Raw genomic sequence first — 16,273 nt, 5'->3', positions numbered from 1 at the left:
ATGTCCTGTGGATAAAACTCTGGTGTTAAAAGACTGTGGTTCTACACGTATCACGTTCAAGACTAATTTAAACACATTTAAAAACCATGTCGTTGCTTTGGCATTGCAAGTGCGAAAGGGGGGCGCAGAAACACTTTTGATTGCACCGGCTCCGAGAGCCAGAGGATGCCCCGGGGATGCTGTTCATTACGTGTGTGCGATTACTGCATGCGGCACTAGGACGAAGTTTTGGAACCTGCAGATGCAGCCTTTCGCCACCGGAGGGAGCTCCTCCCTGCCGTCTCCACCCGGGAAATTGCTTTCAAAAGCAGGAAACTGCAACATTGTGCTGTTCGGCGTTGTTGACTTAAACTTCATAAGAGGACTATTTTAAAAGCAAGACGCTTTTCCCACTGTGCTGTAAAAACAAAGCAGTTTCTAGTCAGACAAAACAATTCTGAAGGACTACAATGCACTGCCAGAATGGAATGAACACTCCTCAAATCAGACTTATGTACAATATATTCTGAGTACTCTCATAAACATCTACAAAGGATAAATAAAGATCTATAGTGTGGGTATGTACTATTCTCAATGAATTCGCAGAGGGTTACACAGAAAGCTATTTTACCAACATGAGCGCCAGTCTGTTCTTTTTCATGTTGCTCAACATTCAGGCTATGACATTCGTTGGGAGAACAAAAACAATGTTGCTATCAATTACAAGCACACATCACAAACTGCAGCATGTTGGTTAGCATACAGAAACGGGCCTGATGTGCCGATGGAACAGTAGGCTGGGTGCTTTCCAGTTTGTTCACGTAACCTGACAACTTCTCATTTCCACCAGGTTTACGAGATACTCTTACGTAACCAAAAACCCAGATAATGGTGTTGAGCCATTCCATTATCCCTGTTCCTTCCAGATTTATGAATTCAAAAGGTGTTCTCAAGAATTGCTTACAAGTGCATTGCATGAAACAAGCTGTGCTTGACAAAATCGGGGGCCAAAATACAGCATCCAACCAACACACATGCCACCTGCGATAAGACCACAAGTCACCCTTTAAATCATTTTAAGGCATTGTAATGTTAATTAAAAAAACACGTTATATATGTTTTGTTTTAAAAAAGCTCCTCAGGTCCATTGCAGCCAGATCCCCAAACTCTGTTTCTTTCACTGAGCAAGCCCCTGCACCCTGCTGAACATCATCAACAGTCAGCCACAGAGTTCAGGTCACAGCTATCCCAGCTTCCTTGTGTGCTCACACAGCTATTCTCCAGCTCATTCATCACCTGAAAGCCCATAACCAATCCTGGGCCGTACTCGAGTATTAACAGGCTTCAAATCCACGACAGTCTTCTCCTCCAAGGACAGACTTGCTCTTGTGGCCAGATTCAATGTCTTTACGAAAACCTCCGTTTCTTTCGTGGTGAAAGCGTCCTTCAGAGGTTCGATTCATTTTCCGAGACCCTGGCAGTCCCACCCTCTCCACCGAGCGAGACCTGTGGTAGATCATGCAGGATGGCACTCTGACACCCATGAGCAAAGTCTGAAGAAAAAGCTGCAACGCTGATGGGTCAGAAGGTCCTGCGCTGATGGGAAAGAGAGGAGTTTCAGAAGTGCCGGTAGCGCAAACCGATTCATGATCAATGCAGGAGAGGCATACAGGTGGAATGTGATGATGTTTAAATAAAAATAAAGAGGATCAGCTGATCGGTATTATGGGGTTTTTTTGGTCTCCCTGCAAATCAGCTTCATTATGCTGACAATAAAATTGAATTTTTTATTTTTTTTATTTTTTTTTTTATTTCGGATGACAAGTAGTGTGATGATGCCTCCTGGTAATACAGCAATAATAACATCTTAACACATTGATTTCTTTCTCTTTAGAGGCATCTGCAGACGCCTACAGTGTAATCACACCGCCCTGAAGTCACAGGGCCGGGATAGTTCAAGAAACAGCTGGCTGCAATTTTGGAATCGATAAGCTAATCACAGCCAGGAAAGTGTGACCGATGGCTTAACTTCATTATGTATGTGTGTGTTTGTCTGGCTCCGTACGCGTGTGTGTAGAACACAAGGGAGAGAATTTGGAAGAAGCTATGGAAACACCAGACAGGCTACGAAACCCATGGGATTCATCCTCTGGTGTCATGAAGGCCTGGGAACCTTTCCCCATCATCCTTTGCTTTGTCTGTCTGAGCTCCAGGCGGGGAGCAACCTCAGGTAAAAACCAGACGAGCCAGGGAAGAAAGGGTGAGGAGCGACACCTGGACAGCAGAAGAGACACAACAGAAGGAGCAGACTAACTGAATATAAGCACGTTACCACTGACCCTGGGCCAGTTACTCATGAGGCCTCTCCGGGGCCCATTCCTGGCTACACAGTGACGCCATGTACACATCACGGACACATCAGACAAGCCAATAGACCAGGTGCGGAGAACATCAGCGTGGACACCCCAGGGGAGGAGCACATCCTACATCTACAAGACATTCACAGGGAGACAAGGTCAGCAACTTCAATAAATCCATTATCCTTGAGCTTGATTAGGGGTGTGGCCACGATTCCTACTTGTAAAAACCAGCCTGCAATATTGCCTCGGAGCCCCCTGTGCGTAACTGCATGGGACGAGGAGTAAACACCACTGGAGAGCGCTCGCTTTCGAGGAACGGGAGGTGTCACAGGGGCGGCTTGAATCCAACCTCCCCGGAGCGGGAGGAGCCACAGACCCCGCGAGGCAGACAGTCGGCCGGGTTTCGGTGACAGTCGGCGTGTTTTTCGAAGGTCAAAACATGGAATCGCAGACCAGCAGCGACCAAGAGGACTGCCGGGGGAAGAGCTCGGGAGCAGAGTGAATTTGTCTGAATTGGGAGTTTACAGGCTGAAGAAACACATTATATATATTTACCAATAAAGGAGGGCAGTGGTGTCGATCTGTGCTTTCCTGGTGTTTTTATATCTGTTTGTGGGCTTTTAACCAAAACAAATCCTCACCAACTCTTTTCAGCTCCTGGCTAAAGAGACTGACGTATATCAGCCCAAACTCTACACCTACAAGATTTTAATATAACAGGGCAGTTTTCAGTACCGATGAATTAATTGCATATGTGTGTGTTTGTCTCCAAGCAATTGACCATTTGTCCCCAAGGAAGCTTCCAGATTTCTGAAAGTATGTCCCACGCAAAACGAAATCTGAATTCTTCTCACGCTTTCTTGATCTGCACCCACAAAATAGTTTCTGCTCCCCTCAGGCAACAGAAGTGTGAGTCGGTCCCTTTAGAAGCAGGGGAAGATCGAGACTGTTACACACTTGAGCCGGATGCCGAGCTTATATCCTTCCCCAAAACACTTCCTGGCCCTGGGAAGGCGGTGCTCCTCGAATGGCTCATTTGACAGGACAATCAGTGAGCCGAGTGTAAGTACTGTAGACACGCCGGGGAGCCCAAATGACACTTCTGTCAAAGTATCTCTTGTGTACTAAGGTAACGAACAAGGTCCCATTCAATATCCAAGAGTTGTCAAAAACGAATGCTGTGTTTCCAATTGAAAGAGCAGCAAGTTTTCATCGATGCGTCGTCCTAAAGACCAGTGTCCGTTACCACTATAAACCAAGGCTTGAGTGACATGACAGTCCATAATTCTGTGAGCAAGTTACAGAATCGGGGTACAAGGAGTCCCCTGATGCAGTCTTATGTAGGACAGGGGAGAAGAATGCCCTCTTCCATTATCACTGCCTCTCCATTCACCTTTCCAACACCCAGGCCCAAGCCCTAGGCTTTTCAAGCTCTTTATTGCTGAAGCAGGTCTGGACAAACTTGCAGTATTTGCTTTGTTTCAGTTAACAAGCATTCAAGCTTTTCTGCAAACACACGTATGGCAGTAAAGAAACAATGATCAAGCTACAGCTACCAACATGCAGTCCATCTCTCTTCCTGTTCCTCCAATCCATCGCTCTCTCCCCCTCTCTCTCCGGTTGAGAAGTCCGACTCTTGAACCCTCCGTGGCAAAGTCCAGACGCTCCTTGCCGATTAAAGGTTTCATTCCACTTGCTAGGGGTTGCTTTCGATGTGTTCACAGTGCAGGTATTATCCCATGCCACCCTATTCTTTTATTGGCTCCAAAGTGTAAATGTTATCATTCCTAATCTTTTGGGAGACCTAATCATCTGTACCGGCTTCAGTGGACCAAACCTATTTTCTACACAGAAACAGGTTTGAAAGGTTGATCATTAAATAATACAGCCCACCTTTGGCATGTGCTATTTTTGTCTTTGTTGCAAAGAACTGAAGGAGCTGTGGGGTCACGTGGCGTGATCTCTACATCGCTGAGCAGGCTGAGGTTACAGTCCTGAATGTGACACAAGGATGTTGGCTTCAACCAATAACAGGTGAACAATCCTAAAGGGAATCCGCAGCTACCGGTGGAGAAGAACAACTTAGTTCTTAGTTCTGCTCATTGTCTGCACAACTGTTCAATGTGCAATGCAGCCGGTTCTCAGTTACTGAAATGTGCTTCTCTGAATGATAATACCACAACACATTTCAAGTTAGGTGAGAGGCTCATTGTTTCAGATGTAGTAAACCATACACTCTGAGCTTCTAAACCATACATTCACCAGCTCCACAGGCATAATTCCTGAGTCTTCGCTCCTTTGCTTAATGGTACCTGTGAGTCACTTTGTGACTCTTTCTAAATAGCAGCATAAATAATTGTGACAGTTCAGAACCATTAATCGTTTGACACTGTTCGAGCTCCGCACAGCCCTACAGGAGAGTTAGGCCTCAGGAGGCCTAAGAAATCTTGATGTCTCTCTGGTGGAACAATGATGACAGACATGTAATTGGAAATGGTTTATAAATCTGTCTTTCAAGATTGCATTAGAGACCACTGTATTTTCATATTTCACTGTATTTTTCAGACAAACAACACAGTGGCACAGAGGTCAGCATTGCTGCCTCACAGCGCTGAGGCCCTGGGTTCAACTCCAGGGGTGCTGTCGGTGTAGATTTTGTATGTTCTTCCCATGTTCGTGTAGTTTTCCACTGGGTGCTTCAGCGTCCTCCTAAAGTCCAAAGACAAGCTGGCAAGTTCATTGGCTTCTGTAAAATTGACCCTGGTGTGAGTGTGTCTGTGTTTGCCCTACGATGGACTGGCATCTAGTCCAGGGTGTACCCTGCCTTGTGCTTGTTGGTTTAGGCTCCAGCTCCCCCAAGACTCTTAATATGATAAAGCAAATTAGAAAACGGATGGATGGATAAAAAAGCAAAGGAGGAATAGCCGATTATTCATCTAAAAACATTTTACAGCCCACTCCCCGGATTGTACTGTGCATCTCCTGGCCATCCTCTTCATTTCAGTTTCAATGTATTTGACTGCCTTTCAGCCAGCACACGGGCACATGTTCTCTGTTCTGTATCAATGGGGGCGGCTCCTACTCTCTTTCAACCTGGGCTGCTTGAGGGAGGCGGCGCCCTTCAGAGTGACGAGTGGCGGAGAGTGGCATTGTGCCACACAATGGTTCAGCCAGCCTGGGCAACGAGGAGGTGTAACTCAGAGCTCTCCAGACAAAGAGATCCAGCCCTTTCGAGGCCAATGTGAAATCCACAATGACCCTTATGTAGATAAAGAGGCATTAAAACGATTACATAAGCCTTCACCCTTTTGAAGTGACACTATCATTTTAGCAGGATTGGATGTACATAGCACAGCCTCGGACAAAAGACTGAACGCCCCACAGGGGCAAACAATGGCCAGGCTTTTGTCCATATCAAAAACATAGAACTGCGTAAAGTGTTGGTGAGGTTCATATGGATTTTCTTTGTTTTTAAAGCTGATTACAGCCTCAGGGTTATTTATTTTTTTAAATCCCATTATGTGATCTGACTACGTTAGTTTCAGAGTTACTCGTGATTTATTTCGCGAGAAGCTTTCTCTGTTATTGACTAGACTAGAGACAGACCACCATCTCTCTCACTGTGGTAGAGCCATTTTGACTACAGTGGAGCCCTCACATTTCACATTGGACATTGAACGCCACAGCTCAAGGGTGAGAGTTCAGAACAGCAGTCAGCTGGGTCAAGACAACCCTCAAACAAGACTGGCAGAGGCCCAAGCTGGAATGGCCGACAAGCTTAAGCCACGAACATCACTGAGTAACGTTTTGCCTTTCGGTGGTGCGGCCTGTGTCCTGAAAATAGCATCCCACACCTGGCAGCTCAGATCACTGGATCTAGAGAGTGTGACCAAGTGTGACAGCTCTGTTCTTTTCTTATCCTAACTTTGTGTCACTTACATTTCCGTAGGCTGTGCCCTTTCCCGACTGACAGAAGAAATAAATCTACATCTATTGGACCCCAATATGGCTCCAGAACTTTATTGACAGTCATGATGACCATCCAGCCAGATCCTTCGCAGAGATCGTACAACCCAGCCAGCTTATTGACTGGAGAAGAATTTGATTCATTATTCAAAGTCAGCCTGTCGGCCTTTTTCAAGGTCAATAAGTAAGACATGAACCGAAGGACACGAGGATAATCTTAGGGGAAGTTGAAACCTTGTTTGAAGAAATTTCTGCATAAGATGTGTGGATCACTTACTTGCTAGCAAACAAATGAGGTATACAGATCAGATGTTTTTTTTTTCATTATTACTACCCTTCCTTATGAAATACTGTGCCCAAGATGATGGTCTTTGCCCCAGTAGGTCTGTATCAGATCTAACCAGGTGGGTGTCTGTTTTAGGTGTGCGGTTTAGCCCATGAGTCTGTTGTCTTTCAGTAAGCATCAAGCATTCCAAACTTCATATGGGAGCATTGTCTAGTGAGTTCTAGGGAAATTTACTCATATGCCACGATGATATGAATCTCTTGAAACGTCATTATTTGCATGCTGGGGGTCAGATCATCCATCCATTTTCTAATTGCTTCATCAAATGAATGGCTGTGGGAAAGCCTATTCTAGCAAGCAATGGGTACAGGGGAGGATACATTCTGGACTGGCCACCAGTCCATTGCAGGGCACATTACAGGACACAACCACTCACATTAGGGCCAGTTTTCCCAGAAGCCAAATAATCTACCAGTATGTCTTTGAATTGTGGGAGGAAACCCACATGAACGCTGCCGTTTTGAAGCCCGTCTCTATGGGAATTGAAAGAGCTAAGCGTGTGTTTTAGTGAAGTGAGGTCTAGCCGGCGAAAATACCTGAAACGTTGTGTATTTGTTTCATAATGTTTTTACTTTCTTCAGCACGGCGAGCTGTTAATAGATGGCGTGTGCACATTTGGTCGAGGTCTGTAAATGTTTAACACGAGTACAGACCGCCACGTGATACTGCCCCAGTAATGTGTTTTAGATACGTTCTCTTAGACAAGGAGTGGCATTTACCGGACTGAAAAGAGAGAAGGAGCTTCAGTACAGTGCACTCTCTGGGGACCGTAAAAGCGCGCACCTGTTCACAGAGTGTCCGATGTGCATAGATTTTATCATTAAGTTTCTTCATTCTCAGAGGTTGATTTCCCATGTAACGAAAGACTGCTCGCGGCAGTGTCCAGTTTCGTGCCTGGCTGCATGTGATACACTTAATTTAACAATTTATTTCAGATGATTGTCACAGTGCATAGAAGTTCGGTCTTCTTGTCTTAGTGGGATTATCAATTTATGGTCTGATCGGGTTCAGCTAAAAAGAGTACATATACCATGACAGGCCGAATCGGCGCCGAGATTGTGGTAAAGCAGCTACAACTGAGAGCTGCGTGGTTTTCGTTATTTTCAACGCAATTGTTATAGCGGAAAAGTCCAAATTGTTTTCAGGTTAACACCGGCTGGTTTTAAAGACGGGACCTAAAACGTAACAGATACAAAGCCGTGCTGGAGATTGCACGCCTGTGGTCAGCGTCACACACTGTGCATAATTATAGTCAATGCGGTACTTTTTTTTTCCATTAATGCCCAAACAGTTTTAAAGGAAGACTCGCTGATGCTGTGGTTTTTCGTACTGCAATCGGAAACAAGGGTCTCGGGTTCGAGAGAGACGTCTATTTAGTGGAAATAAGCCAGGTTTTTTTTTTTTTACTTTTCGTACTGGAGAGGGTTCTTTGCGAGCAATGAAATAGTGTTTTTTTTTCGGGCTTTCTTATCCAGAGGGGACAAACAGACGGCACCATTACGAATCTATCAATAATGACAAAAATAGGACGGTCTGCTCCGCCGCCGCCGCCTGCGCCCCCCTCTCCCCCGGGCGCGCGTCCCCGCGACTCCGACCGGGACCCCAGGTGATCCTCGGCTGGGAGAAAGACGAAGGGGGCGCGCTCGGACGCGCTCATTGCGGTTTCTCAAACAGGCCCCCCCCGTCCCCTCCTCCTGGGTGCGTGCTCGCCACCCCACATGTATTCCCCTCCCGTGCGTGCGCGCTCGCTTTTTTTTTTTTAGTGTAGCGCGGATCGCACGCCGCTGCTTGCTTGCTTGTGTGCGCTCTGTGGACGAGGAGAAGATGGTGGCATGAAAAGACGGAGCCAGCCCCCCCCCTTCCCTTTCCCACCCCCCACACGTAACTCGTTTTTTTTTTTCCCGGGGCAGGACAGCTCTCTGAGGCAGTCGGGCATACGAAAAAGGAGACGCGCACGGCCACATATTGCTTGGGAGTATAAACCGGACCTGCCCAGAAATAAAGGATTTATAAACAGAGATATCACCCCTCGTGTTCCGGCTGTGTAATTGAATTAAACTCCCGATACCGAGAGGCACTTTTCCCTGGGACTGGCTGTCCGCAGGGAGAGACAAGGGGAGGGTATGGTTGTAATTAGAGTGTGTTTTCCACGCTCCAGTCTGCCTTAATGAAGAACGGTGACCTGGGAAAACTTTCATGACAAGGGAAATCTTTACGGGAATGACTGCTTTTTCTGCCGGTGGGGGATATTCTTGAAGTTTGAGGATGCCCCTGTCCACCTCTGGTTCTGGAGCTACAGAATAAGTGTGAAAAATCTTGTGTGACAGGAATTATTTCTGTGCATGCTCTAAGGAGACGCCTGACCTGTGGGATTACACTTCTGTCTTTTTATTTTGCAAACTCTCCCCTTTTTTCTCTTTTTTTCCCACCTCCCTTTTCTGCAAACACAGACACCCACCCAGCCTCTCCGGTTAACCCTGGGATCGGGGCGGTGGGGATCCGGAGTGGCGGTTCAGGAAAATTCGGGGCTGTGTTTACAGGAGCAGGCCCTTGTGAATTAAGAGGGAGGTTGGGGGAACCAGCAGGAATTTTGCAGCCGAGAAAACGGAGAGCAATAATGTCCTAGTGTTTTTCACTTGAATTTACTGCTAACTTGGTCGCGACCCGTTTCCAGCGTTTTCATACGCTGTACTTGAGTGGTATTAAAGGAGAAGGCGGGGATTTCACTGCGCGTCAGAAAAAGGGATAAGTGTTTTTTTTAAGTATTGCCAGAACAAACTTCTAATAACAGCAAAAAAAAAAAAAAAGGACGGGAACTTGAAAGCGAGATTGCATTTGTGTCCATGCCTGCGTGTCTGAGGGCAGCCGGGCGGGTAAGCTGAAAATCAGCCGTAGCTACTTGTTGCTTTGGTTTGACACATTGTATTTAAAAAAAAAAAACAACAAAAGAAAATATTTTAAAAAGACGGTCTCGCACTTTTCTTAAACACAAACCGAGGCGGAATATGAGACGTGGATGCGCTGTCACTGTTTTCCGTCTCCAGCTTTCAAAAGGGATCGACTGCCGGGCTGAAGAGGCGAAGACGAGACCGGACCGGGGACCCGACTGCGGGCGCTGCAGCCGGCTTCTGTGCAAAACCCAAAGCGGACTGATGGACAGGGGCGACACATAGTTGCATTTCTTTCATTTTTTGTTTCCAGGGGAGGTTGTTTTGGGGGTGCTGGTTACTTTATCCCCTTTGTTTTTGGAGCCGTTGTTGTTGTTGTTGTCGTTGCTGTGGGGGAAAAAACAACTCCCCCCACCACAACAACAAACCAAACATTGTTTCGTTTCGGTCTTCAGAAAAGAAAACCCAACACGCTATGATAAGGACAATGCTTTCGGTCGTGGAGGGGAGAAAGCGGGCAGGCAGACCTCAGTCCTCGGCAGTGCACGGAGCAAGTGCTTGAAGAGACAGGAATGCGACTGTTGACGCAATATGAGGTAGAAAAATGACCTGTTCAAGACCCTGGGACTCGGTTCTCAAGTACAAGTACACAGCTTGCGCAGAAGACGTCTTGGTGGTTTTGCCTTTGTTTGTTTTTTCCATGCCTCATGTAACAGGGGAATTAAAATAGCAGGAAGTAACTTTTTTTTTATTATTTTACATTTTAATTGGTAGTATCATCCTCTCCGACATGGCCTCGCCGCGGCACCAGCCGCTGCTCCTGCGCCACACGGAGGTGAGCTGCGACGCCGGCGGCGGCGGGGTGGCGGTGAAAGTCAACAGCAGCGGCGGCGGCAAGCCGCCTCCGCCGCACCCGCCGCCGCAGCACCGTGGCCCCGCTAGCGGCAGCGGCGGCTCCAAGCACATCAAGTACAGCATCTCCTCCAGCTGCAGCTCGGGGGAGTCGGGGGTCCGCCGGGCGATGGTGCCGGGGCTGCGGGGCCAGAGGAAGGTGCCGCAGCTGTTCGAGAGGTCGGCCGCTCAGTGGTGGGACCCGGGGTTTGACTCCCCGATCCTGGAGGACGCCTGCAGGGAGCGGTGCTTCCCCCAGACGCAGCGCCGGTTCCGCTATGTACTGTCCTACCTGGCCGCGGCGGGCCTCCTGTGGGGGGTTTATTTCGGGGTCAACCACGACAGGTGTGACCCCTTCGCCTTTCTGCTCCCGACCGCGGGCTTCCTCGCCTTCTGCCTGGCCCTCTTCCTCTTCACCTTCACGCGCCTCTATGCCCGGCTGTACCCCCAGGTGTCCCTGCTGCTCATCGTGGTCACGTTCGCGGTGACGCTGGCGCCCCAGGTCCAAACCGCCGCCTTTTCGCAGTCGCAAGGAAGGGAGGAGGATCCCTCGGGGAACCGCTCCAATAGCTCGGGTGGCCCACCCCGCCCTGGGAAGCTCTGCATCTCGCCCGTGGGCACCTTCTCCTTGTGCATGGAAGTCCTCTTGCTGCTGTACAGCGTCCTGCACCTGCGGCTGTACGCGTCTGTGCTGCTGGGCCTGGGGTACTCCGTGCTGTTTGAGGCCCTCGGGTGCGTCTACATCGCCGAGGACCACCCCACGCTCTACTGGCTGGCCCCCGGCAAGGGGCTCCTGCACCTCTGCGCCCACGCCATTGGCATCCACCTGTTCATCATGTCGGAGGTGCGGTCCCGGAGCACGTTCCTGAAGGTGGGGCAGGCCATCATGCACGGCAAGGACCTGGAGGTGGAGAAGGCCCTGAAGGAGCGCATGATCCACTCGGTGATGCCCAGGAGGGTGGCGGACGAGCTGATGAAGCAGGGCGACGACGAGAGCGAGACCTCGGTCAAGCGCTACTCCACCTCCAGCCCCAAGAGCAAGAAGAAGAAGACCTCCATCCCCAGGGGGCAGATCATCTTCCGCCCCTTCAACATGAAGCGCATGGAGCCCGTCAGCATCCTCTTCGCCGACATCGTGGGCTTCACCAAGATGAGCGCCAACAAGTCGGCCCACGCCCTGGTGGGCCTCCTCAACGACCTCTTCGGCCGCTTCGACAGGCTCTGCGAGGTCACCAAGTGCGAGAAGATCAGCACGCTGGGCGACTGCTACTACTGCGTGGCGGGCTGCCCCGAGCCGCGCGCCGACCACGCCTACTGCTGCATCGAGATGGGCCTGGGCATGATCGAGGCCATCGAGCAGTTCTGCCAGGAGAAGAAGGAGATGGTCAACATGCGCGTGGGGGTCCACACGGGCACCGTGCTGTGCGGCATTCTGGGCATGAAGCGCTTCAAGTTTGACGTGTGGTCCAACGACGTCAACCTGGCCAACCTGATGGAGCAGCTGGGGGTGGCCGGCAAGGTGCACATCTCCGAGGTCACCGCCGGCTTCCTGGATGACCGCTACGAGAGGGAGGATGGCCGTGTCTTGGAGCGCGTGGGGCAGAACGTGGTGGCTGACCAGCTGAAAGGTAGGGGGGGCTCGGGGGTGGGGGGGCTGCACTCCACGCTTCGGGTTTGACACGGTGAGGCAGATGGAGGCGGCGTTCATTCTCACTTGGGCTTTCCTTCGCTTGGGGTCTCTGAAAAACCGGAGCGAAATGAGCTGATTCATGCTGTTGCCCGAAAACGGTACAAGGTTTATGATTCAACATGTGAATAACTCTGTCTTGATTGGCAAGTATAGCAGTGTAGTTGCCCGGGCAGATTCTGTCCACAGCTGTTGCTGTCCACCCGAAAATTCTGTCACCCCCTCTTAACATTTGCATAGCACGTCAGTCATTGTAATAGGAGTAACTCTCTTATAGTCTGTTAGACATGATCCAATCAGGTTTTATTCATGGGTATCTGTGTAGCTCGTTTTCTGTATAATATGCTCCGTTTTCTCTGACCAATATTAAATAAGGTGACAGAATCCTGTCAGTGGTACAAAAATCCATCACTGGTTCAGTTCCATGTGGTAGTGCTGTTTCTGCATGGATGTTGCAGAACCTTTTCCAGGAACAGGTAATCATAGACCTAGATAAGACTTCTTGTTGGCTACATAGCACCTGTACCTCAACTGACCTCTTCAGAGCAGAAACTCCAGTGTTGGCTTGTTGCACTTGTAGTAACACATTCCAGAAGCTCGAATGAACCAACATAATTAAATACAGTAGGAAAAAGTGAACTATGCTGTCAGGCACAGCCTCAAAGTCCCAAAGCTGCTTTTGATAAGTGTGTAGTCTAGACCATAAGGATTGAGAGTGCGGCTGATGTTCTGTCTCTGCCTCTTTGAATTTTCCTGTAAAAGTGTCTCAGTGTGCCCGAGCTTAGGTGCAGCTACCAAAAGCGTCATGGCATGTCTTATTTTGAAAGATGAATTCATAACTGTGTGAAGGGCAGTTTTGCCCTCCATAACGTGGCTCCAACAGCCATTCAGTTTTCTTAAACATTAACAGCGTACTCGGACAGAGCCAGAAAGGCCCGCCGTAATGTGCTCTGATAGTTTCCTTTTACATAGGATTGTTGTGTGCTGTCATCTTAGAACGTTTACAGTCGTTACAGTTTAGCAAAAGGGCCGAACAAATGATTATCAATGTTTTTGTCCATAATACCTGGTTATAAGTCACTTTCATCTAGACTATATATTTTTTGTCACAAACTCTTCTATGATCTTCACAATCTCACACAGGCTTTTGGTAAACCCTGGCCTGGCAAGAGCCTGGATAAAGTTATGTGTGATTTGTCTGGCTATTTCCCACCCTTCCCTGCCCTTTAAAGCAGTGGATGTGCACCTAGGGTGGATCAGTGAGTGTGCGGGTGTTCTGTGATTCTCTTTCGGCTCTCCGGCCTTCAGCTGTTCAGTAGAGCATCTGGCTGCTTTTGAAGCTGCCGGCCGCTCGTGTGAGCAAGCACTCTGGACAGATCTGTGCCAAGCGAGGGAGCTGCTCTGTCATCAGAAACGTCAGCTCTCCAAGCACTGCGCGTACTGTGGTGTCAGACCCCAAGTCATGGAAAATGGCAGGCTGCGTCTTTCTTTTTTAAAGCTTTTGCTTTTAATAGAACGTGTTTTTTTTTAAGGCCATGTCGGCTGTAATTTGTGAATCTTAGAAATTCCCATGGAGGGTTTGCGAACTTTGCTTGCTTGAGACATTTAGTATGTTTGTTTAAGGCACTGGTTTAAGTTATGGAGAGCTGGGATTGGAATTGAGGAAGGGCTGTCTGACAGCAGTGCCCGTTTGAATAATTTTGCTTAAAGTAACGCCAAAAGGAGGATTAAATTGAACACTGAAGACAGGCAAAAATTAAAAATAAGTCTCTTGCAAATAATGTCGTATCCTGCTCATCCAGAACTAAGAATTGTTTAGCGCAATTAGCGTTAGATGTAAAACTGGCCAAGGGAGTTAGTGGAGTTCATTTCATGCTGGGAAAAATGGTTTTGTAATTCTGGGGAGTGTGAATTCCTGTGAACTGTGCTTTAGTGCTCTGAATTGCTCTGTATCTCGCTGTAATGTCATGACCTGTTGGTGATTGGTTTTACAGGGGCAAAGTTTTATGCACACGAGAACAAGTGTCCTACATCAGAGAGCTGTTATTCAAACTCTCTTATTAGGAGTTTGATGATAACGCCTGGTTTGACTGTTGACTTGTGTGTAAATTGAGGTTGTTCCATTGAGCAGGAGAGCTTGTGGGCTAAGCTGTGGCAGAGCCTGCAGTTAATAAACTGCTTACTGCATTCCTCACCGTTTACGCCCATCGTTTAATACAAGAGTGATGCGGTGGCCTTAATTTCCAGGAAATGTCAAGGAAAGATGACAAAAATGCAATCTTCATCTCCGGCCTGTTTCTGCGTTTGCCTCCACTTTGCGCAGGTTGTGTGTGCGGACCTCATGCAAAGGAGCTTCTTCCGAGTTCGCGGAAAGCCCTTTAGTTTCGGACCCCTCGCAACTGGTGATTGTTTCTGTGCTTCACAGTGGAGACGAGTGCCCAGGGCCGCGCTGTTTTCATGTCAACCTGCGCGTGTTTATACAAGTCTATTTTTATCATTTTGCCTGGAAAGTACCTGGCTTCGGTCTGTCGGCAGACAGCGGCCAGACTCCTCCTGCTCCGAAGGCACGTTGAAACTGGAGGAATCTGTGTAGCGAGTGTGGGCACAGCCTGAGCACACAATGGGAGCGAAGTGGCCAGCGAAAAACAAAGGTGGTATAAAGTCTGGAGCTGGCTGCACACAGAGGCCTGCACTACAGCAGTGCAGAAGAGCTGGAGGCTGAGAATCCCTTCTTGTGTCAGAAATTAGGTAGAAGCTCACCGGTAGGTAGTAAACAGGATTTGGTCAGTTACGTAAACGTTTGGGCTCTTTTCTTTTGTCAGGAACCTAAAACTCGCATTACGGAACAGGTCTTTATTTTTATCCCAGGAAAATGGCGTGTTGCCCTTGTGGTTTCCTTGTGTGTAGGAAGAGCTCAAGAGCTCCGAAGCCCGGGTAGTTAGGCGTGTGTCGAAACGCAAAGACGACACTCGATCTCCCCTATGTTTAATACACCTGAGAGAAGGGTTGGAGGGGAGGGAGGTTTGAACTGCTCCGACTCATAAGGCCCTTTAATTTCTGATGTTTTGAATCAGGAATATGCCTTTGGCTCTGGTCTTGCAAGATAAACCCCCATCATGAAATAACAGCAGGCATCAGGGTGCCTTGAGCGGCGAACATGCACAATGGTTGCTTCCAGTCTTGGGTTGACTTGTGGACCCGAGACCTGATTTTCGAATATCACTGGGTAACGGCCAGAGGTTCAGTGAAGAAATCAGCTTTGAGGCTGCGTTTCCTCTCTGGTTATTCTGAGCAGAATTTAGTTTTAATGCCAGTTAACTTGTTTTAATCCGTTTTCTGCCATTTGGCACAGAAAAATGACCGCCTTGCGCTTCCCAATTTCTGGTATTCCCCCACCGGACCCCAGTGGGGGTGCTGTTATGAAAGAAGGGATCGCCTTTGCGATTCCACTGGTTACATCAGGCTGATTGAGTTTTGTTTTTTGTTCATGTGATCTGACCTTCTTTAACCTCAGCGTGCCGTGTTCCCGTTTCAGTTCTTTCTTTTTTCTTACAATGTTGTATTTATTCTAACTTTCCAGTCTTCCATTTCAAATGTTTTCCTACACTCGGAAACGTTGCTGAGTAAAACTGCTTTAAGGATTTTTCTTTCTTGTTTTGGTTTCTTGAGCTTGCGATACCCCTTTCTAGGAAGGGGCTTCGAGAAGTCTCTTCGGATGGAAGTGAGGGGACAGCGCCAGTGTCCTAGACTTTTTTCTTCACGTGCAAAACCAGGATAGCTCTTCGCCCTGAGAAGGGTGGGGGTGGCACCTCTTATTTCTGTGACTGTGACTTCTCCCTGACAAAATGATGTTTACCAGCAGTTTGGATTGCTTGGGTCTGTCTTCAGGAGATTGAATTTGTGATCGTGTTCTCAGACACTCAGCCTGCCAGGCCAAAGGAGTAAAATCCTTCTATTGATTGAGGGAAACACTTGATCTTGAAGAACAGAAATCTGGAACTGCATGCTGTGTTTTAGTAGAACTCAACAACACTCCTTCAGGACAGAAATGAATAGAAATGACAGAATAAGTGTTGTGCAAGAATGAAGCTGGAGACTGAATCTTCTGACGTCTTGCCCAGGAGAAGAAGTGTCTCCCTAATGCAAAACCTTAGTT

General features: G+C 48.2%; 1 protein-coding gene and 1 long non-coding RNA gene across 4 annotated transcripts in view; one reads left to right on the top strand and one right to left on the bottom strand.

Moving 5' to 3' along the window:
- Window positions 1-16,273, bottom strand: part of LOC107078950 (uncharacterized) — a 385,366-nt gene that overhangs the window by 126,318 nt on the left and 242,775 nt on the right. The gene's annotated exons all lie outside the window — the stretch shown is intronic.
- The window catches only part of adcy9 (adenylate cyclase 9), a 65,976-nt gene continuing 58,139 nt past the window's right edge, over window positions 8,437-16,273 (top strand). The window contains exons 1-2 of one of the 2 annotated variants that reach the window (XM_015359942.2): window positions 8,437-9,524; window positions 9,696-12,058. In XM_015359942.2, coding sequence (XP_015215428.2) covers window positions 10,330-12,058 — 1,729 coding nt within the window. In that variant the 5' untranslated portion in view covers window positions 8,437-9,524; window positions 9,696-10,329. Of the gene's footprint in view, window positions 12,059-16,273 lie in introns of both variants that reach the window. The other variant, XM_015359940.2, reaches the window with a different exon arrangement.

Source organism: Lepisosteus oculatus, chromosome 19 (genome assembly GCF_040954835.1).
Source record: "Lepisosteus oculatus isolate fLepOcu1 chromosome 19, fLepOcu1.hap2, whole genome shotgun sequence".
Lineage (NCBI taxonomy): Eukaryota > Metazoa > Chordata > Actinopteri > Semionotiformes > Lepisosteidae > Lepisosteus > Lepisosteus oculatus.
This window is presented reverse-complemented; position numbering and strand designations above follow the sequence as displayed.